Here is a 23422-nt window from a genome sequence, read left to right as displayed (position 1 = left end):
TTGCCCCTAAGGAGGGAAGAAGAGTGCTTAATTTTAAACAAGGGCTGTGTAGGTTAGGGTGAGAAAAAGGGAGGGAAAAGGAAGGGGAGAAGGATGGAGGAGGGAGTGGGGAGCGAGAGCATCGGCCACTTGAATTTCAGGGCTCTCAGGGAAAAGTGGTGCCTGAACTATTTTCCCAGGCTGTGAGAAGGCATCACAGCTGGCTTCCCCTCCACCCCGGGACAGGCGGGAGAGTCTGAAGTGGTGCCAAAGTCTTAGTGTTTGTAATGAAAACGGGAGGTGGGGAGGTTACGGGCGGGCTCTCCCTGGCTGGAGCAGAAAGATGAGACTTTCCCCGCGCGCAGCTGCTCACCACATTGCCCGACTCCGGGAAAAAAACAATGTCAAGAGCCTCTGACAAGTTATCAGCTGCGGTTAAAAGGAGCTGACAAGTGGGGGAGGCAGCCCGGCCGAGCAGACCGTAAATGCAGGTGTTGCTGAGGAATTATCGCCTTCCCCACAGCCTGGGCAGTAGTAAATCAGCCCTGATACCATGTCACTTGGGGCTGAGGATGCTCAGAGCCAGCAGGGAGTTTTGGTCCAAGAACAGGCTTAGGGACTATGTTGCTTGACATGGATCACATCCTAGCTGGGATCCAGGGGCTCAGTGGGCACCTACATCCTCTGAGGGGCTCAAAACACACCAGCTGGGAAAAAAAGCCAGGCAGTTGCATTTTTAGTAACCAAAGCAGAAGGAAAAGACAATGGTTTTGCCTCCTCCTTCCTTCTTTTCTCCTTTCACATTCAGTCAGTCTCTGCCCCTCAACAGGGAAGAAGAAATCCTGCTTGAAAGGCTGTTTATCTACTTGACATTGAACCCCCCTCTTCAGTCCTACGCAAGGTGGAGAGTAGGATGGCACCCAAAAAGTGTGGGACAGGGCAGACAGCTTGGCCATAGCTGACAGTATTTTCTTGTTGGTGTAGACTAAACCCTTCGGTTCTTGGTTCTGAGTCACGAGCAGGTCAGTGGATGTCAGGGTTTTAGCTGATGCCCCCCACCATCGCTTCACCCCTCAGCTCCTCAAGACTCAAACTTGCGACTTTTCAAGTCCTCGGCGTGTTTGGGCGCAAGACTGCACAGTCCTGGAGTCAGCTTCTTGGAAATCAGGCCTGATTTAATCAGCCAGTTCCTATTTTTGACAGCGTGGAAACCGCTTCCAGCTCGTCTCCTCGCTGTGAGCTCAATCTCTTCCTTCGACAGATTTATTCATTTATAATCCACCCTTTGCTAGCAAGATCTCGTTGTGAACACAGCGGCCGTGCGGGCTGGCACGCGCAGGGCTTGTGAGTCTCAGATGCTTTTGGCATCTCGAGGAGGGCAGGCAGGGCTGTGCTAAGAGACCTTGGTGCCCTCGAGCATCGCAGTTGGGGGATCCTTGTGCTGACAGAGGGACAGGTCCATGGTTGGTTCACACCCTGGTCCCAGTCACCCCATCAAAAATTCAGTTTAGCTCATTACTACACTCCCTGCATATATACGTATACTTCAGGCTCTGCTTTTGGTCGCTGTAGCTGTTCTTGAACTACTCCAGGCACTATCAAGAAAGTGCCTGGAGCAGAAGAGGCAGCGGTCAATCTCGCATCACATCTCCCTGCCTCTGGGGTGCGGAGCAGACACTGGACATCTCCAAGTGTGGCTGTCTCAGAGCGTTCCCAGGGACTTGTCTCCACCTCAGCCACATCCTCCCCTTGCATGCATTCATTCCCTGTGGGAGCTGTCGTTTCTCCAACACTTATGACTGCTTCCAGCTTTGGAAATCTCATTTCCAATCAGCAATCCATCAGCCTGGCAAGACCGGGCTGTAAAAACGTCCTTGAGGCCTCCGGAATGCCCCTTGTCTCAATAGCAGGGCTCCTTTCCCCGCTGCGGGGAGGATGCTCGCCTGTCGGGGAGAGCCGCTTTGTTCCCGGGCAAGCGTAACCGAAGCCACCAGAGCAATTCCCGGAGAACAGCATCGCACAGTGGGACGATGGCCGGGAACAAGCTCCCCAAGGAGAGGGCAAACAAAAGGACCGGGACACCGGGATAAACTTTCTGAAGCCAGAGCTGGGTTATCTGGCCAGAGTGGTGCTTTGATTTGGGCTTAATAACAGCAGCGTTGCTGACAGGAATTCCACAAAGAGCAGCATTTCCAGGATAGAGATTTACTTGCTCTCGTGCACGGGGAAAGAGCGACTTGTGCGATAACTGTTTTACCTGCAAGTCGGCAGATGCCTTGGGAGTATCTCGGGTCCTGCAGTCAGGGCTGTGTACTGTGGGAGTCAAGGATAACACGCAGACCTGTTTGTGTTTTATGCTGTTGTCTGATTTTAGCAAGTCTGGGGGAATGTGTAGCTGTTGGGCTGGAAATAGTGTGGGCAGGAGCATCTCTGTGCATCCGTGCTCCTCTGCATGCTGCCTGCTTGTGTTGCAGAGCTTCTCGGGAGCGTAAGGAGTTTGCAGTCTCGTTAAACAACGCCCTATGCTGCATCTGCAGGATAGAGGAGGGAAGAAAACAAACCACCACAATAGCCGAGGCTGCTGCAGAACTGCAGCTCAAAGGACCCATCACAAGGGGTTAAGGATGCGTCCAAGCTTCGCTTTCCTCTTCCAAGCGAGCAGAGCAGTGACTGCCACGCCGAGCTTGAGTTTCACAAGCAACTCTGGCTATAAAATATGATCGTGTCTCCTGCACTGATTGATGGTTCCAGTGAAAACATCAGGCAGATCGGCCCAGAGGGGATCACGTTTTCAAGGGCGCAGCCGGCTGACATCCTATCCCCCCTCGCAGGCCCAGCAGCAAGCTGGGACCGGTTGCGGTCATCCCACTTGTTACCCAGCCAGGGATGGAGGATGAAAGAGGAGCCGGGGTAGGGGGGGAGGAAAGAGCATCTCTCTGGGGCTTCAACATCAATGCCTAGGTGGGTCAGTCACTACTTCTGGTCAGCCTCAAGCCATTGGCAGCAGCTCAGAGGAAGGTTTAGTGATGTCCAGCCCTGGGTCACAGGAAATACTGAAGGAAACCCTCTTCACCATACTGCAGCAAATTTGGGCGCCAGACAGCCTGCTATGGAAAGCTGCCTTCCCATTTAACCCCAGGACTATCCCAGTGGCATTTCCAGTATCTGTATGGGTGGCTGCACTGTGGCATATAGTCTAAAAAAGCCCTTCTTAGCAAACCCATCGAGTGTGCAGGAAAATGTTGAAGGTAACCAGCTGCAGAGGTGCTAACATACAAACCCAGAGGAGCTACCAGGAGTGAGGGAATTAGCTGTTAAATGAAGCAGAGGATGCTAGCACAGCTCCCTTAGTGCCAGCATTCCTTTTAGGCATAGCCAGACCATGCTGGGACTTGTTTTGCTGGACAGTATTGGTGTCTAACATCTAAGCAGCAGCAGCCAGAGAGGTAAGAGCTGCAAAGGAAACAGAGACAAGGGGAGCAGGTGTGTTTCTGGGTGTCCGCCTGGTGCAGCCAGCTGGAGCTTGCTTGCATCCTTCCCTCCTTCCACCTATTTTTGTTCCCTGCTTTGAGACACCAGCAGCCAAGACACGGGGCTGAGAACACAAAGCTCACAGCTGGATTCTGGGCAGCTGAAGGGGGGAACATCAGGGCTGTTCCACAATACGGGTCGGTTGGGGCCTTTTCTTTGTCCGTATGTGCAGATCGCAGCGCTCAGACTGTTACAGCAGCCTGGTGTCACACCGCCTTTGTCCCGGCAGCAGGTTTGCACACAGGAATGACCCGGCTTCACGCGCTCAGTAACGCATTTCTCCTCGGGAGGCAAACGCTTCCCGCAGCCCTTTTGCAAGCGGAGGGTCAAGCCTCCTCCTCTGCAAGCAGAGGGTTAAGGGGAGCCCGGGTGTCTCTTGCCCCCCCCTCCCCTGCAAACCCTTGGAGAAGGACCCCTTGGCCAAGACAAGCGCCTTCATAGCCGGTGGGTGATGTCAGGGCTGGGGGGAGGCACAGCTGTCTCCAGACATCCCGCTGCCACCCCCGGATTAGGGCCAGGCGCGCAGGGGGAGAGGGAGGCGGACACGCATTCTTGGGGGACGGGCGTCATTTTGGTACTCCCCTCCCTGCCCTTGTGTTTCCCCTGCGGATTGACGTGCGTGGGTTTTATTCAAAGCCACATGGCCCCCACCTCTGCCCCCCAAAACTTGTTGGGACCCTGAGGAGTTTGCCTGGGTGCAGAGGAGCAGGGAGGGGGGGGGTGAGCTGGGGGGGGGCCTGCAAGGGAGAAATGGGGGTGCCATCGTCCATGGCAACCTGAGACCCAATTTTTTGGCTCTTACCCCCTCCCCAGAGTCCCCTCACATGCCCAGCACCATCCATGGGCCAACAGTGGGAGCAGAGGACTGGGAAGCCCCACTGCTGCTTCCTTGTTTGCAGTGGGGGTTAGTTATTTCCCAGGCTCATTCCTGACGCTGTGGTTCAACATCCCCATCCACTAAATGGGATGGCAGCTCCGCCATGCCCACACATCCCTGCATGAGAAGGGACTGCCACAGGGAAATGCTGCAAATGCTCCCAGCCTGGTGGCAGAGACCTCCTCTGAACAACCAGCCCTGGCACCTAAGGACTGAGCTGAAACTCGGGGAAATTTTAACCCTGCAAATCTCTCTGGGAGCCCCAAATTAAATTAATCCCATTCCCTACAAGTCCCCCAGACTCCACTCTGTGCTTTTAGGTCAGCATCAGGCTGGTATCCCCGTCGCTTGCATTGCTTGACCCTCACTGGGCTGCAGATGCGATGCTGGAGGGCCCACAGACCATTCCCACAGCCATCCCAGTGGACACCAGTGTGGCCACAGAGGGGGCACTGTTTTCCCCACTGAAACCCCATTGCTTAGTCATCTCCGAGCTGACCCCTTATCCTTTCCCATCCTCCCAGATCAAGGATGCTCCCACCCCTGCTCCTGGCATCCCTCATTTTTGGGGTGTCGCTTATTTTCACAGGCTGGGAAAAAAGCAAGCGGGGAGCTGCCGGAAGGGTTGATCTCGCATTGATTAAATGTTTTGGATGGCACCGGTAGATGATGCAGGGAAAATTGATTCTCCCCGGCAGTTTTGCCCGCCTGGCACTGTGAAGCAGGCACTGAAATGTCAGGTTTGTGATCTCAAATCGGCGATCACAACGTGGGGTGGGGGTAAAAAAACCAAAGGGTGGGGTGGGGGAGAAAAATCTTAAACAAAAACAATACCAGAGCAGGGATTCCTCTGTGATAATAATTGGTATGGGGATGGGGGGGGGGGGGGGGGGGGGGGGGGGGGGTGTGAGGTGGGGGGAATCTGCTGGAGGAAGCTGCTGTTTGTAAGTAATTTTCTGGGTGCTGTGTACACGCAGATGCCTTATCGCTGAAGGATGAAAAATAGCAGCTGAGATGGTACTGCAGATACATTTTAAGCACCCAAATGAAGGGCTGGGGAGGGGGCGATGCTCTGCGAAGGGCGGCAAAGTTGGGAGGGTGGATCGCTGTGCGGGGGCTGCTGCTGAGCCTGAGGGGGTAAGTTGTAGGGACAGAGGCAAGATTTAGGGGATAACCCCCCCCAGGAGAGGGACTGTGGGTGTAGATGGCCTCTGGGTGCGAAGAAATGGTGATTCAAGGGAAAACCATCCATCCCTGAGGCCGTGGGGACGAGGTTCATGCTTTGCTTCAGTCCTCAAGGCACGTGAGGATGATGATGCTGTGGCATTTCGTGGCTGGACACGGGGATATGGCTGATGGTGAAAGGGATGGCGGCTCTCCCTGGCCACCGCAAGGCAAGTCCAACCTTTGGGTGGTTTGACTCGGCGCAGAGCGGATCGGGGAGCGCTCGCACCGTCCCTCCCGTCGGGTCTGGTGCCTCGGGATGGGGTTGAAGCTGAGCGAACCACCCAGCTGGAGGTGGAAGACTGTACCTCATCCTGCCCCCAGCCTCTCGCCTTCCCTCGGGGGCTGATGTGAGCACACCAAGGGGGGTTTGGAGGCAGCGGAGGCTGCAGCTGGCAAGGGAAAGGCTGCGAGGGAGCCGCTTGGCAGATGCAGAAGTTTGCTCTTAATCCCAAGCCACCCTGGGCCAACTTTGCTGTGGTTCCCTGCTGCTGCCAGAAACCCCGTTTATTCGCCTTTCGAGCCAAGCTCGAGGCTGTCAGACAACAACGAATAATTTATCTCCTGGGAGGACTTCCCCGGAGAGCAGGAGGAGGGGAGAGACGCGGTGCCGGGCTCTGCTGGCGGCCGCGCCGGCCGCCTTCACCTGTTCTTCTTCTCAAGCAGCCTGGCTCCAAAATAATTCAGGCTCCCAGACAAGCCCTCCCTGGGGTAAACTGAGAAATGCTGGGCTAGGTATGCTCCTCAGCCTCCTGCCAAAGCCACAGAGCTCCCACTGACGTGCCCCCAAGGCCAGCCTGTGCCTCCGAGGGTTGGGGAAGAGGCACCCCCAACCTGGGAGGAAGGGAACCAGGTGTCCTCAGATGCCCTGGGAAGGAGGGTGCTCTCCTCCGGAGGGAGGTATCCCGCGATTTTTAATTGCTTGGTGAGCAGCGTGGTCATGCAAAGGAGATGGGAGGGTGGGTGTGTGTGCTTTCTGCCTCCTGGTCTTGTTATTTGCTTTTCAGGATTTTCTTCCAGCCCCGAGGAGGGGGAGTCACATCTTCCAGCTTCCCTGTGTTAGCCTGGGGGATGTGAATCCCCTCTTTATTTATTTTAGCTGGAAGCTGACATCCTGCTGTATTCTCATGACTCCAGGACCTGGGGCTTTAGCAAAAAATGCTAAATATTAGAAGACTTTCTGTAATTTTGCAGCATTTTTGGAGGAGATGGGGAGTGCAGGCACTTGCTACAGCCCTTAAAACCACAGTTTGTTTGTTGAACAGGGCTGACATACTCAAACCCTCTCCTGGCGTTTCTTGCTCCCTTTCTCCCATCCACACTGTGGGAAAGTCCGGCTCTCAAGCTGAACCCTGCAGCTCTCTCCTTTCTCCCCACCAGCTTAAACCAATTCTCCTACCCCCACCCAGCCCCACGGCTGCTCCTCCCACCCCCAGGGCCACAGACTCCCACTCCCAAGCCCCCGTGGCTGCACAGCTCCAGTCCTGCAGCCTGGTGGGAGCTGTGGGGCCACTGGTTTTCCCCGTCTGCGGAGAATGGGATAAAGACCACCATCTGCTGCTAAGTCCTTGTACTGCAAACATCTCCTCCCCGAACCCCCGAGGATTTCTCTGCTCTCCCAAAGCCACAAAGCATTGAAGAGATGGGGGAGGTGAAGCCTGAAGCAGAAATGGTAAGAAGGGAGAAAGAATATAAGGCAGAAAGAGAGAAAAAACAGGCCAAGGTGGTCTCCATCCCCCGAGAAAATCATCTGCTCAGGATTTCTAGCTCTCCCCTGCGTCATGTTTTTTCCTCTATTGCCACTGGCCTCACCCTGTGTCTCTTTTTTCTCCTCCTCATCCTCTTTTTCAAGGGATGTAAAAATAAAAATACACAGCCTGTGCTCAAAAATCAGTCCCTGGAGGTGGAGTGGGTGATGCCAGGCTGTTGCTGCCTCAGGACCGTGAAGGCCTGCATGGAGAGGGAGCGAGGGAGAATATTTGGGGGGGGGGCTTGATTCCAAGCTCATTGGTGCAGCGAGCTGCTCCCTGCCCCCACTCTGTGGTTGCTGCCCCAGAGGAAGGGCAGGAGACGGACCCTGTGAAGCGCAGCATCCCTGCCTGCGAGGCCTGGCTGCCCACGGGTGGGGGGACACGGAGGGGGAAACCTGGGGGGATTGCACACAGACACCCCCCCACACACACCAGAACCGTGGGGTCCAAAAAAATTCCAACCTCAGGGAGTTTTCCAGCAAGCGGAGCTTAAGGGGATTTGTAAAGCTGGAGTTTGGCTTGGGCCCACCTTTAAAGGTAAGACATTCCCTTTACCCTGCAGCCATCCCCAGCCCTTCCCTGCATCCTCGGAGGCCCTTCACCCCTGTAATATGTGCCATGAGTTTCTTCTGGCCTCTTCTTAGGAAACAAGGTGAACCTCCCACACACAGTTAGAAACACTTGCTCACCACCACTTCGTTTCCAGAAAAAGGTAAAAACAGCTTCTTGGATTGCGCTTAGTCCTTGCTCCCCAACCTGAAATTTGGGCTGGGCGGGAAATACTCCCCTAGGGCACTGTGTATTGAATTTTCTGGAGGATATTAGGTAGGCTGGGAAAGGAGGGAGTCCTAAAGGTCTCCCCCAAACTTTGCTTGCTGAAAAGAGAAGCCCTAAATGCCTCCCACAGCCTGTAAATAGGCTTCAGCGGGAGAACCAGCCCCTCAGCCTCACCTGGGGCTGGTGCTGCAGTCACTGCCCGGGCAGCCCCACGAGAGGACCCCAAAATCCTGGGATAGGAAGGGGGGAGCGAAGGTCCGTGGTGTTTTGGGGCCATGCCCCTCCAGAGAAGGGATGCAGCTTGGACTTCAGGCTCTGCCCTTGGGTGGGTGCTGCTTTGGTGGGGCTCAGACCCTGTAAGGTAAGAGCAGGGATTCGCCCCCCCATGGGAATCTGGCACTAAACCTGGCTCAGGTGGTTTCCCAGCATGTCGTGCAGGAAAAGCTGTTGAAGTTGGGATGCAGTGGTGGGAGTTCGTAAAGCAGGGAGGCAACCTGGGCACTAGCCCCCGCCAGGCAGGTGTGCTGTGAAACAGCACCCCAATTTGATCATGTCTCCCACCCTCCGGGGATTTGCAGGGACCCCAACATATCCTGCAACATAGGGAGGCCTCGACAAAGTGTTATTTAGTGCGATACTTCCCCTGGCTGCCATCTGCTGCTAGGTGCAGGCATTTAGGCCTCATTTGTTGCCTCCTCAGGGGCAGGTTAAGGGCTCTGCTCTAACCCTGTTAAGCCAAATGCAATCGAGCACCTTCTCTGAGGTTTTGGTTTTGTGTTTGTGTGTTGTCCTTGTGATGAGACGATGGGTTATGCCCTTTATCCTTGGGGTGCAGAGCTGGGGTTTTCTAGCCCCATGCCTTGCCCTGAATTGCTGCCATTCCTGATATGTGTGTGTTAAGAGTGGGGAACTGCAAATCTTACACTTAAAGAGTTAAACTTTTCTTTTTTTTTAAAAAAAAAAAAAAGCTCAAAGTCAGTGAGGCTAAAATTAGGGCAGCAATTGCATCATCACGGTCACTGCCTCTCCTGTTTAATCTGGACAATTTTTAAACTGCCCAGAAAGCCAGAAGCAGCCCTGCTCAGTGCTAGAAAAGCAGAGTGGCTGTTGCTGTGCTGGTCTCCCTACGGCAGAGCATGCTGCCCATCCTCTGCCTCTCCGATTTGATTCCCCCCATGGATGAACAGGTCCATGCTGCCTCAGTTTCCCTCTTTGCTTTGCTTTAAAGCCGAGAGTTTGCCTCCTCATGCCCCAGCTCCTGGGCTGCTCCGGGTGGTTTGCATTAGCACCCCTGCACAGCCCAGGGTGGTGGGGGAAGGCGTTTGGGCTCCATCCAAGAAGCGTCGTACTCGCTCCGGACTCTCCTAACGACGTACCTAAGGCAGGACATCGGAGGGTTTGATCTGCCAATTAGCCTCAGCCGGGGCCGCTAACGGGAAGCAGATGGAGCTTTGTGTTATCAGAGGGGGAAATCTGCCACTTCCTAGCAAGAGCCTGGCTCGGGCTCCCTCCCGGCTCCCTGCTCGGAGGACCAACAGCCGAGCGCTTCAGGATACAGTGGGGGACCGCTAAGAGCTCCAGCTGCGTGTGGGAATGGGATTGAATCCCTACCAAAGGTGCTCCAAACCTGTTGCCTCTCTTTATGGGGTACTGTGGGATTATGCAGAGCCCCTCCACACCCCCCAGGCCCCTTTCCCCCTCCCAGCAGAGGGCAGAGAGGTCCAGGAGCATCCGAGCAGGTGGAGAGCCCCCTGGGGTTCTGGTGCGAAAGCCCCTGCCTCTCCCAAACACCTACCGAAGCATTTATCAGCTTCAAAAAGCCAACTGTTTAAATAGCATTAGGGGACTGATTTAAAGTCACAAAAGCCATGAAATTCAGAGTTAAGGCTAAAAAATCCACTTGACACTCTGGCCTTAAGTCATAAAAGGCGTGAGCCAAAGGCAGCGGCTTGAGCGAGCGCTCAGCTCCTGGGCCGTGGCCCTCCAGCTCTCCCGGGGGTGAAGGCAGAGCCCTTAATGAGATTGAAATGAGCTGATGGGCCACTCTGGAAAGGTTTGGGGACACCATTTGCAGGAGCTTGGGGGGGGTGCTTATCCTGAACTGGACAGCAGGAGAGGGCTTGGCTGAACAGGACATCGCTGCGGCCTCACCTGGATGATCTCTGGGGGCTCAGAGGCCATCCCTGAAGTCAGGGTGGGACGGTCCTTCCCTCCCTGCTGTGGGATTGGGGTAGTTTTGGGGCTGAATGGGGGTCCCATGTGCCCTCCCAGTATGCAGCACATGGATGTTTTGTAGTAACCCGGGTGATACTGAGTCAGGTGGCTGCTGGATCGTTCCTGCCTCTCATTCTCATGCAAAGGGAATGTCTTAGTTTCAGCAGACAATACAAAACCGGGCTGGTTTTATTTTAGGGTGTTTTGTTTTGTTTTGTTTTCTCTCTGGGACAAGTGTGTGGGGTGAAGGGCAGCCAAAACCCTGAGTTTTGGGGGGCTCTGCAGTATGAGCATGTGTGCGGAGGCAGAGCTGCGGCAGCCTGGGTGCTCTGGCTTATCTGCCAAAGATGAGAGCAGAGCGGTGTTTTTCTAAGAAATAATCAATACACACAAGGGTTGGCTGGCGCTGGGTGCAGCAGCGTGAAGGAGAGTACCTGCAGTGGGGTCTCAAAACCGCTGAGAGCTGCTAGGACAAACAGCACCAGCCTGTTCAGAGGCAGAAGCAGCAGTTTTGGCTCATGGCTCCCATCTTTTCTTATCAAGTGTGCACTAAAGGTATCGAATGCACGCTCAATCTAGGTCTTTATTTGGCAACAATTTAAAGAAATAATTAATGAAGGAGCACAAAGGTTTTTTGTGATTTATTTTATTGCAGATTTTCTCAGTTAAACCAGGATTCACAGGTATTAATGCAACTTGTTCATGACCTGCATGCTAAATACCAGCCCAGGCACAGGCAAGATCAATACTTAATGCTTATTACAACAGCCTTAACAGGGTTATCCACTCTATCTGCAAATCCTGATAATTGAACAGTTACTAATTGCAGGTGTTACACATGTATACGTTTCTAAATTAAAAACGATCCTGGAAGAATGCAAGACTTTTGTGTCTAAGATCCCTTTTCCTGTTTGCATTGCAGGATGCGGCGGGTGACACCTCGCTGATGGTGAGGCAGAGCCTGCACTGGTCACAGCAACTGGAGACCACAAAGGTCACAATTAATTTAACTTCTTCACTTGGCAGCTTGTGGAGCCCTGGAGACGGCCCTATGTGGGAGAGCAGCTCCCCAGGACAGGCGTGAGGTCCTGGACAGAGCACAACAGGCTGGGAAATGCGTCTTGCTCTAATTATTGCCGCCCTGTTGCTGTCCCAGCACCTCCTGCTAACGCTTAAATTCCTTCTAGGGGTGGTGGGGAATGCTGGATCCATCTCAGCAGCTTGCACAGCAACGTTCCTACATTGAAACACCTCCTGAAATCTTTCTGCTCCTTCCAGCAAATATCCAAGGATCGGAGCGGTGGAAACAGCCGCTAACCAGCAATGGGAAGCGCCGGAGGCAGCCTGACCTCTGATAACAAAACATGGGGGGCAAGCGAGGTGTTGCTGCTCCACCTGCCCGGTGCCTGAGCACACCCTGAGGCCGTTTGCCGGGTAACAGGCTTCAGAGGGGTGAAATCACAGAAACACGGAATCAACTGGGTTGGAAAGGACCTTGGAGATCATCTAGTCCAATCGTTAACCTAGCACTGACAGTTCCCAACTACACCATGTCCTTAAGCGCTAAGTCAACCCTACTCTTAAACACCTCCAGGGATGGGGACTCCACCACCTCCCTGGGCAGCCCATTCCAACGCCTAAAATTTCTACCAGCACTGCACTCGCAGCTGCCCACTCCTGGCACAGTGAGCCTTCTGCCAAGTTCCTCTCCTACACCAAAAACATTTGGGTGTGTTGGAGATTTGATCAGGAACAGGGAGAAAATATGGCTCAGGGCTCCCAGCACACTGATCTCTGGTTTAAAACAAGCCAGGCTCCCCACGCTGCCCGGGAAGGCTGGTGCAGGCAGCCCTTAACTTCCAGGGATTTCTGCTCACACTCTGCCAGGGTAAAGGGGGCCCGGGGGACAGAGAAAGGGGGGGACATTGCTTTTCACAGGGGACTGAGACAGGCCCAGCCTCTTCACGCTCATCTCCCCCTTGAATTCCAGCACTCTCAGCCCCATCGAGAGGGAACCACGTTAGGGCCACTTGGAATGGACAGAATGGGAGGAAAAGGGAACCTGGGGTCCAGGTGTGCGTCTGCAACCACACCTCCAGCCTTCCCTTAATTAATTAACCACACACGCTTGCAACACTAAGAAGACCACAGGGACTTTTTGAGTTAGCAATTTAATAATAGAATTTTTTCTTTAAAAATAAAACCGAAGCTGATCGGGTTAAAGATCGGTAGATTTAAGTGCTTTTTTAAGGTTGTAGCTGCGAAGCCACTCTGTGCGTTGAGGATCAGTAGTACCGGCGTGCGGCCAGGGAGAAGGCATCACTGCATGTAGGCGTAGCGCCAGTCCCTCAGGGGCACGTGTGTTTCTTTGATGGCCTGGGGCGACGTCCAGCGCAGGATGTAGTGGGGGCCACCGGGTTTGTCATTGGTGCCTATTTCAGGGGAAAGAAAGTGCCAGTGAGCAGGAGATGGAGGACGGGGACTCGCCCGGCTGCGCAGGTTAAGTGTCACAGAGTCATCTCGGTTGGAAAAGCCCTTGAAGCTCCTCCAGCCCAACCATGAACCTCACCCTGACCGTTCCCAACTCCCCCAGATCCCTCAGCGCTGGCTCAGCCCGACTCTTCAACCCCTCCAGGGATCCCGGGGACTCCCCCCCTGCCCTGGGCAGCCCATTCCAACGCCCAACAGCCCCTTCTGCACAGAAATCCTTCCTCAGAGCCAGCCTGACCCTGCCCTGGGCAGCTTGAGGCCATTCCCTCGGGGCCTGGCGCTGGCTCCTTGGCTCCAGAGACTCATCCCCCCTCTCTGCCCCCTCCTGGCAGGGAGTTGCAGAGGGCCAGGAGGTCTCCCCTCAGCCTCCTCTTCTCCAGACTGAACCCCCCCAGTTCCCCCAGCCGCTCCCCAGCAGACCTGTGCTCCAGACCCTGCCCCAGCTCCGTTGCCCTTCTCTGGCCACGCTCGAGTCATTCAATGGCCTTTTTGGGGTGAGGGGCCCAAAACTGAACCCCCTCATCGAGGGGCGGCCTCACCAGTGCTGAGCACAGGGCTCAGATCCCTTCCCTGTCCCTGCTGGCCACGCCAGTGCTGACACAAGCCCGGATGCCATTGGCCTTCTTGGCCCCCTGGGCACACTGCTGGCTCCTATCATCTCCAGACAGGACACTGTCTCACCTGAGATGCGGGAGCCTCCGAAGGGCTGCTGAGCCACAACGGCGCCTGTCGACTTATCATTGATGTAGAAGTTGCCAGCGGCGTTGCGCAGAAGCTTCCTGGCTTCCTCGATGATTCTCCTGAGGGACAGAAATAGCTGTGGCCAAGACGCGACGGCAAAAACTTGTGCAGAGGCCTCTGCTCTTCTAGAGCAACTAAAATCACGATTCTGGAAGCGTGTTTGGATTTCTTTGCACACGTTTCCAAGGCTGCACGGTGTTTAACACACACTGAAAGGGTCTGTGCATACTTAGAACTCAAATTATCCCAATTTTGTTTTCTTGTAGCTTGTTTCTAAGTATTATTGTTATAAAATGAAGATGATCATAACGTAAGGATGGTCCCTCTTTGAGGTTACACTGCTCTTAGCCCTCCTCCCGCTCACAAGAGCTGAGGGTCCATCCTCCTGTACACTCCAAACATCACCTCTGGGAGAGTTTCTCACTGAAAAAGCAGTTTTGGGGTGAAAAAACTACTTTTGAGGCATCGCTTTCCCTCCTCAGCGGCAGGAGGGCTAAAAGCAGCGTAAGCTTTCCTGCTGGAAATGCTTTCTTTTCCTCCTCACCATGCAGCGCAGGGGTCTGGAGAGAAGAGAGCCAGACGGCTCACCCCCCAGAAGGGGAAAAGCATCGTTTGCCGCAAAACATCGGGGATTTTGGCACTCACTTCTCCTGGGCGAAGACCGCCCCCGTGAGGCCATAGGGCGTTGTGGTGTCGATCAGCTCCAGCACCTCCTTGTACCGCTGCTCCGGGTAGACGTAAACCGTGAGGACCGGGCCAAAAATTTCCTGTAGAGCAAAAAACCAATAAATAAATAAAAAAAAACCATAAATAAAGCACTCAGCAGGGACAACCTCCAAAAATAAGCCGTGGGTGCCTCAGCACAGGATTAGCTGAAGCCATGATGCAGAGGAACGTCCCTGCACCAACTTACTGCACCACTCATCACGTGCCCAGCAGACACCTCGGGACGGGCACCCACGGCCCCTTTTGCACCTTTCCCGCCAGCTCCCCGCAAGCTGCTCCCACCTCTTTCATGATGGGATCCTGGGGGTCTTTGCTCTCCACGATGCAGGGCTCGATGAAGTACCCGACGCTGTCGTCGCAGCCACCTCCTGCCAGGATGGTGAGGTTGGACGAGTTCTTGGCGTGCTCGATCCATTTTTTTATCCGTGCAAAAGACTGAGAAAAGGAAATAATAAAGAAAAGTGTGGGTTCGGGGATCTAAAAGGAGGTTTGGGCAATCCCTTTCAGGGCTACACTGCTATTAACACTCTTACAGCTCAGAAGGAGGGGTTGGGAGCTGGAAAAACAGTCCTGGGCACTCTGACCCTTGTGTCTGAGATAGTTTCTCAGCAAAATAACCCACTTTAGAAGAGGGGCAGTGATTAAGGCATGCAATACTCCAGCAGGGAGCAAAGAGGGCTGATAATCAGCTCTAACTTATCACTGATGTTCGTACTTTGCTATAAGCAATAAAAAACATTTACCGTAACACTTCATGAGAGCCTGGTGGTGTTACCTTCTTGCACTAGTAGAAACAGGAGAGGGGAGCTCACCTTGTCATCAATCACTGCAGAGAAAAAGGTCCCAAAGTCCTGGGCGGGCTGTGGGAAGCCAGAAAGGAGGCAATGTAAGTACACACTGTGCCAAAAAGCTAACTCTGAGATTACGAGGAGCCGAAATTCTAACATTTCCCTCCACTCCAAACACACCTCTGTTCCAGGGCACAAGCTACCCCTTTTCAATTAGTCTGCAGTATTCAGTGACTTACACAATCCTTCCTGCAGACGCTGGCTACAAGTTAATTTCTAATCACTAAAAAAAGATGAAGGGGGGGGGGACGGAGGGGCGGCGGTGGGGAGAACCAGTGGATAAAAAGCTCGGTTCAATAGGAATTAGTAGCCAGTTACCGCAGTCTCTAATCCCATCAACCACCCGCTGAGCCGCAAAGCCCTTCAGCAGCCCGGCAGCTCCGCTCACGTCTCCCACTTTGATCTTCCCGTGCTCCTCCAGCAGTTTCTCTTTGATCTGGGGCCACAGCGAGTCCGGGGCGTAGAGGCGGGAGCACGCCGAGCATTTCTGGCCGCCGTACTCGAAGGCCGAGCGCAGGGTCCCGTTCACCACGCTGGCCACGTCGGCCGAGCTGTGCACCAGGTGGAAGTTCTTCCCGCCGCACTCTGGTGCCGGAGGAGGGAGGAAAAGGGGCAAGTGAGGAGTTGTCAGGGATGTGCCACCTCCCCAAAGCACAAGCTACAGCCAGGTCCCTTGCCAGGGGCTCGGCCCAGCCTGCTCCACGGTTTCTCGGGGAACAAGGACACTGCTATGATCCCAGGGAGCACAACCCCCGAGCTGGAGCAGACTTACAAAACTGATGGAAAAGGGACCGATCCAAGTTCTCAAACTCAGTGTGGAGGCTCTGCAACCCCAGAGCGTCACCTCCTCCAGCCCAAGTGCCCACTCCCCACCACAAAAGCCCACCCTGCCCCAGTGGGAGCTGGTGCCATAAGCTCCTCAAAATACAAACAAGCTTTACACTTCTGCTCAGAGGGTGAACGGGAGGCAATTTACTGTGTCATTTGCTCTCTGCTCACAAGGAGAGGAATCTGAGGCATCAGGGGAGAAACTGAATCCCCCACCAAAAAAAAAAAAAAAGTCTAAGAAGTGGCAGTTACCTCCAGCCAGACGTGGGAAATTGCGGTAGCGATCCAGGTTTTCGGATACCTGCTTCCAGAGCCGCTTGAAAGTCCTGGAAGAGAAAGGAGGAGCTGGTTAGTGCACTTGGCAAAGGCACCCATGGGTGATGTGCCCTGCTGAAGGGGACCCCAGCAAACCCCCGCAATCCATCCCCAAAAGAAGCGATGCCCTGCAAGCCGAAGGGGAGATGCTAGCTGAGAAGGAGACCCTTGGTCTCAAAGCAATGGCACTACACAACAACCTCACAGTTTTAAAAACAAGCAGCTGTTGCAGTGTCACGGGGAGGACCACAGGGGTGAGCATCCAGCAGAGGTTTCTGCTCTTCCCCTTCTCCCCCTTGCTTTCGGTCCTTACTGTGACAACCCCCTTGGCTGCAAAACAATAAAAATGCTAATAACCTCACACCAGGAGGCAGAGCCACTAATTCTAACTTATGAGCTTCCCACCTTTAAAGCACAATGCTCATCAGACCACATCCTTTGCGGGTGGAGGGGGGTCCCGGGGTTTAATAGCCCCTTGCAGGCTGCCAGGGCCCTCAGCATCACTAACACACCCCGACGCTGCGGGCAGAGCACAGCTTTGCAAATCTACACGGAGCTGGCATCGCTCTGCCGGCGCAGTGAGGTTCGTGAAGCCAAATCACAGCATCCCTGGGAGACAGTGCAGCGTCCCACGCAAGTTTGTTCTCTGTGCCTTGAGTCAGTGTTAGGTCAGTGTGAGGTTAATGGTTGGACTAAATGATCTTCAAGGTCTTTTCCAACCGATGTGATTATGTGATTCTGAGTTTAGCAACAGAAACTCCCTGCTATTGAATGCACTCTGTGTAGCAAGAAAACCTAGTTAACCTAGTTAATCAGTTTTAAAACCCTACTTTAATTACACCGTGTAAGGACGGCCAGCTGGCTGCCTGCTGCCCTCCTCAGCGCTGTCCTACATGTTCAGAGGACCAGCAGACAAGCACCCAGCATCGTCTCAGCCGGCCGCTCCTCGCCCCTCTCCCCCGGGTCGCTCCCCTCCACAACGTACGGCACGCTGCCGGTGAAATTGAGCCCACAGAAGTGCTCGGAGCTTGTGACAGTGTCTCCAAAGACGGGCCCATCTGCTGGCACAAACTGCACGACGTTTGGAGGGAGCCCGGCTTCGAGGAGGATTTTGTAGACAGCGTAGCTGGCGAGCAGGGCCGTGTCGCTGGGCTTCCACAGGACCACGTTTCCCTTGGGGGAGAGGACAAAGTCAGCACACGAGGGAAGGCTTCAGCCCAAACACAGCATGCAATGCTTAAACGCTCTGGGCAGAAGCCTGTCCTGCAGCCCACAGCGGATGGGACCAGAGCAATGGCACCTTTGGGCGATTCACTCCTACACTGCACCCTGAGCACTGGTTCTGAAAAGGGCTGTGGTTGCCCCAGTCAGCTAAAGGCACAGAAATCCTTCCCTTCCACACCACCGGGTCACTGTGACAGCTTTTCACACCCTCCCTTGGCAGGGACTGGGGGTTTTGCCTTCCCTAAGAGGAGTGGTAAAACATGGAGCTGTTTTATGTCTCAGGAAATAGGACGGGGCGCTGCTAAGAAACACGCTCAAGCCACTACGAGTCACCAGGTCTGTGCACGACCCAGCACTGAAATGAAACCTCACGCCTGGATTAATGGTGCACAGACAAACAGCACCATCGGCTGGGAAACACAGCGCTAAAACGCTGACGGGGGCACCCCACCCCTTTGGCTCAGGGCCACCGTCCTCTGTTTGGCTCCGTGCGCAGCCGCGGGGCCCCGGGGGGGCCCAGTGACCTCCCCTGTGTCACCGACTCACTGCTTGGCCCCCACCGCGCATGACCGTGCAACAGGGTCACAGCCCCAGCAGAGCACGAGGGGGATTTTTGGACTTTGTCTCAACCCGGCTCCTGCTTTCCAGGGACTCACAGCACAGGCAAAGCTCCTTCCCACCCTCCCCATAATCCTTCCGCTCCAAACGATGAGAAAATTGAACCACACTGCAAAAAATCTCCAAGCAACCAGGAAATCTAACTCGGGCCACGGTTGGGGATGGGATGCCCAGCAGTCCAACACCGCTGCTCCGTTCCTGAGGAAATCCCGTTCCCAGCGCCGCGGTGGCATTAACCACACTCATCTCTCTCCAGCTGTTTAGGCCAGAGCAATGTTTAATCCCCTGGGAAGCGCACTGTGGGGACTAAAACACTGGGGCTGTAATTAATATCTACTTATTGAGTACTATTTTCTTCTAAATTTAATTCCAGGTACCACCTGCCGCTGAGATTTTCAAGCCACCTGCTGATGCTCTGCTCCTTTCTGCCCCAGGCCCAGGGCAAGCAGAGGGATTTCATCAGCCCAGTGGGAATTTATCAAGGAGGAAGAGGTGGGTGCACTGCAGGACACCCAAAACAGTTCCCCCAGCCCTGCCAGCACGGGCTTGCCCCATCCCATCCGCTCCAGGATGAGTTTATCACCAGATGCCCCAAAGCCAAGGACCTTCCTTGAACCCTGGGGTGGGAGGAACACACCTTCTTCCCCCAAAACCCTTCCCAGCTCTGCATTAGCTTTACCCTCTTCCTTCCTCCTCCACACTCCTCCCCTACAAAAGTGACAGGTTCAAATGCTTTGCCTTGAATATGGCTTTCAAATGTGACATCCCCAGATTAAAAGTTTGGTGTTCTCTCTGATCGCAGTTTCTTCCACCTCCAACACAAGACACTCCTGCTGGAGGGACCGTCTGTGGTGCCAGGATGAAAACTGAGACTAAATTGCTTAGGACAATTTTGTGGTTTTTTTTTTTCTGGTGTAACAAAAAAAATAATTAATTCTGGACCAAATTCAGCAGGTTATTACAGTCTCTCCCCAAAACCGACCCTGCAAAGGCAGGTGCTCCCTGTGCTCAACGGGCACGTTGGGGTGGGACACGTACAGAAATGCTGTTTATCAATACTTTGACTTTTTGGACCATCTTTCATGTCTGCCAGGATCTCCTGTCTCCCAGTTCAGTGCTAAATGCCAGGGCCATGACCCGCTCTCTCCTGCCTTCATCTGAATGCACCCAAAAAGCATCATCCAAGAGGAACCTCAGCCATTCCAAACTGACTACACCTTTGTGTCACGACAGCACCCTGAAGCCCTGTTCACAGAGCGAGCGCCCCGCAGGAAAACAAAACCCCTCTGTATTTCTCATCTCCCCTCACTCCTGCAGCACCCTGACCTTCTCTGGATCTAAAACCCAGCCTAGGAGCAAAACCACACCCTGCTTCAGAATAAAAACCCCAGAAGAGAAGGTTTGGGCAGTGTTTGCTTTTCCAACGCGCTCCCCATCACACCTGTCCATCACTGGACAGGTCTAAAATCCAGCCACTAGAATGCCTTCTTGTAATTAAAGATATCTGAGTCTAATTGCAAGAGAGCTGATTGAATTCAGGGGGACCAAGAGAAGCAGGACCCCAGGTGTGTCTTATTGAACCAGAGAACCAGGGAGGCTGAATTTGCCCAGACCAGGCAAATGGCAGCCTCAGAGCGTGGGTCCCCCCAAGCCTTTCTCTGGCCTGTCCTCTGCACGCCTGGATCTCCCTAAAACCCCCCCCGACACTCACCATCAGCGCCGGAGCCCCTGCCAGGTTGCCACCAATCGCCGTGAAGTTGAAGGGAGAGACGGCTGCCACGAAACCCTGCGGGTGGGAGAAGAAAGGGACTGGTGAGTGCTCCCCCATCTCACTGTGGCGTGACACCACAGCTTGGGGAAAAAAAAAGGAGCTCCAGAAGCAGGGGGACAGCCCCTCACCTCCAGCCCCCGGTAGACCATGCTGTTGGTGCTGACGTCCACGCTGATGGGCTGGCTCTTCTCCAGCTCCAGGGCGTACTTGGCATTGAATCGGAAGAAGTCTATCAGCTCCGCAGCAGCATCGATTTCCGCCTGGATGACGGTTTTACCCTGCCAGGAGAGGTCGCAACAAATAAAAGCACTGAGAGGAGGGCAGGGGGGATGCAGCAGCTGCAGCAGTGCGGCACGGCGTGTCCACATGTGGTTTGTGGGTTGTCTCTCTCATGCAGACCCCGTCTTCTCTTCTAAAACATGAGGCCTCCTGCAAGCCCCCATCCCACCACGTCTCCTTGGCACTGAGCAGAGGCAAACGCAGTCCGTGTCTGTGCCAGGGGATATCACAGAATCATACAGAAAAGCCCTTGAAGCTCCTCCAGTCCAACCACGAACCTCACCCTGACCGTTCCCAACTCCCCCAGATCCCTCAGCGCTGGCTCAGCCCGACTCTTCAACCCCTCCAGGGATCCTCGGGACTCCCCCCTGCCCTGGGCAGCCCATTCCAACGCCCAACAGCCCCTTCTGCACAGAAATCCTTCCTCAGAGCCAGCCTGACCCTGCCCTGGGCAGCTTGAGGCCATTCCCTCGGGGCCTGGCGCTGGCTCCTTGGGTCCAGAGACTCATCCCCCCTCTCTGCACCCTCCTGGCAGGGAGTCACATCCACCTGAGTCCATCCACTGCCCTTTAGTGCCCCCTCCAGGGCAGCCAGGGCTGCCGGGGCATTTCTCAAGGGTAACCCTGCCCATCGCAGCCCACCACAGCAGTCGATGCTGTTCCCATGCAGCTGCACTCTCAGCCTCACCTCCTTCTTTCTCAGCAAAGAGGCAAGGACCAGCCTGTTCCCCCATCCCGCAGCACAGCTACAGACACTTTTAACATTACAGCCACTCCCACTGCCAAGAAACACCTTGGTAGCTCTCCCTGCCCTGCTTCCCCGACTCCCAGCTCCCCAAATTCCCTCCTGTTTGCCCCAGATATCCACTGGATCAACCCTACATGCCCCTACCTGGCCGATCATGGTTTTGGCCAGCACTTCTGCTCTCCTCGGGCCGCTCAGCATGTCAGCTGCCTTCAGGAAGATCTGGGCTCGGTCCTGGACAGGTTTCAGGTCCCATTCCTTCCTCGCAGCCAAGGCAGCGTTAATGGCTTTGTTAATGAGCTCCTGCAGAAGGAAAGAGGAAAGGCAGCAAGGAGGAACCCACCACCTCTCTGTCACCAGGTCGGAGGGGAAAGCAAGGGGCCATCCACCCCCAGGCACAAACCACAGTAGCCATCACAACCCCAAATTTGCAGCTCCTGGTACTGGTTTGCTCCAGGATCCCTGGGATTTAGAAAGCCAACACCCATCCCCGGAGCCAGCAGCAATTTGCCTTTCATTTGCCTTTGTCACCTCGCAACACGCTTCAGCCTTGCAAGATGGGGCTCCCTAAAGCCAGGTGACTTGCTGCCGTTTCCCCTCACCCCGACAAAAATAAAGGGAAGAGGGCTCACCTTGTCGGCATAGCAGTACTTGGCCACCTTGTGCGCATGATTAAATGGCTGAAAAAAAAGAAAAGCCTTCGTAGTTGTCAGTGTGACAGATCTCCCTGGTGCACTCCCCTGCTCCATTCTCACTTGCTAAATAAGTTTTCCCCCAAACTCACCGAGAGCTGGTACCGCACCGTTGGTGTCCACACCTCCTCTCCCCCGACCACACAGGGGATGGCTTCTGTCTTGCCCTTCAGGTCGGCGAGTGCCTAAGTGAGAGGAGGAGAGCACAGCCGTGGGGGCTGCACCCACAGACCTCCACCAGCCGTCCCCCCGCGCCATCCATCCTCCCCACCAGCCCCACGAGAAGGGAAACCCGGGACAGGCCACCTCCTGGGCGCAGGGTGCCCGGCGGGCTGGAGGGACGCGGACAGGAGTTAAACTCCCAACTGTTCCTAAAGGGAGGGAGCGGGTGCTGGGCAAGATGGGGCTTCCCCCTACCCCAGGAACGAGCCTGGGGTTGCTGCTCAGCACCACAACAACAAACCAGGACCTTAAAGACACCCCCCCCCCAAATCCCAACCTACCTTCTGAAGCGCTGCTCGCTCGGGGCTCCCCGGCTTAAACTCGAGGATGGGCTCGTTGGTCACCTCGGCGGCCGAGCGGTGCTGCCATCTCCGCCTAGGAGAGAAGCAAGAGAGAAGCTGAAATCCCACCGGCCTCTTCCTCCCCTCCCACCGTCCCCCGACCTCCCGTCGCACCCCAAACCAGCCACGCACACCCAGTCCCAGCGCCGCGTTATCCCGCCCGCGCTGCGACGAGGATGGGGAATGAGCCTGGACATAGCGCCCAGCCAACCGCCCCTTCTCCTCGCTGCGAAAAAAAGTGACGGAAAGGGACTTTCTAAGGACGGAGGCGAGAGACAAGCCCCGAATCGATGCAGTTTGCTCCAACGCCCCAACGCGTCGCCAGCCCCTGGCAAAGTCCAGGGCGCGGGGGCAAAAGCCGGGCTGAGCCTTGGCAGCTGCGGGAGGAGCATTTCCCAACCCCGCCGCGCATTCACTGCCCCTGTCAGCAACACGGCCCCAGAAAGGGGCAAAATAACAGAAAAAGGGGCAAAATAACGGAAAGAAGCGCCCGGGGAAGGCGCCCAGCGAGAGGGGAGAGAGGGCTGGGCCAGCAGAACCGAAAAAAGGCACCGCACAGCGAAGGGGGGGCTCGCAGCTGCACCCCTGAGCCCCCGCCACGCGTGGAAATGCTGCAGGAAGGGGGTTTGGGGGTGAGGTGGGGATCTGGGGAGGGAGGGGGGCTGCTCGGGGTTGGCTGCCACCCCCCCGCGAGGACGGGGGGGAAGGGGACCCCCGAGCACTCACCCGCAGCCCCGCAGCGCCCGCCACATCCCGGCCCCGCCGCGCCCAAAGCACCACGGGGGCGGGGGGAGGAAGATCGAACCATAAACTAAATATTAAAAAAATTTAAAAATTTTAAAAAGGGGGTGGGAAGGAGGGAAAGAGGTTGCTGCCAGTACAGCCCCACACCCTGTGAGTGCGGCGGGGGGGCGCGTCCCGTGCCCCCCCGTCCCTGGGGGGCCGCTGCTTGGGTGTCCCCCCCCTTCACCCCCCCCCCCGCGATGGTTGCGTCCGGCCAATGGGGCGGCCGCCCGCCGCAGCACGTGGGAGGGGGCGGGGCCGTTGGGGTGAGATAAAAATAATAATTAAAAAAAAAAAAAAAAATAAAAAAAGAGCAGCCACTTTCGCCTGTGCGCGGGGCTGGCGGCGGGGAGCGCCCTGGGGAGAGAAAAAGGAGCTGGAAGGGGCTGCTGCGGACTCCTCTGAGAACTGAAAATTTAAGAAAAAAAAAGGGGTTTAACCCAAAAT

The 23422-nt window shown here is 55.2% G+C and overlaps 1 protein-coding gene across 1 annotated transcript; it reads right to left on the bottom strand.

The window, feature by feature from the left end:
• Positions 1–12493: 12493 nt before the first annotated feature.
• Positions 12494–22963, bottom strand: ALDH4A1 (aldehyde dehydrogenase 4 family member A1). The gene is made up of 15 exons (XM_074924740.1): positions 22919–22963; positions 22133–22226; positions 21722–21814; positions 21570–21617; positions 21085–21240; positions 20043–20192; positions 19855–19929; positions 17287–17474; positions 16239–16312; positions 15547–15743; positions 15123–15170; positions 14593–14745; positions 14230–14351; positions 13525–13643; positions 12494–12785 (listed from the first exon to the last, which is right to left on the bottom strand). The coding sequence occupies exons 1-15, from the start codon at positions 22942–22944 to the stop codon at positions 12673–12675; spliced, it is 1656 nt and encodes a 551-aa protein (XP_074780841.1). The 5' UTR covers positions 22945–22963; the 3' UTR covers positions 12494–12672.
• Between the last annotated feature and the right edge of the window lie 459 nt (positions 22964–23422).

The sequence above is a fragment of the Athene noctua genome, chromosome 22 (genome assembly GCF_965140245.1).
Source record: "Athene noctua chromosome 22, bAthNoc1.hap1.1, whole genome shotgun sequence".
In the NCBI taxonomy this organism is placed as follows: Eukaryota; Metazoa; Chordata; class Aves; order Strigiformes; family Strigidae; genus Athene; species Athene noctua.
Note: the sequence above shows the minus strand (reverse complement) of the source record. Positions and strands in the feature narration are given on the sequence as shown.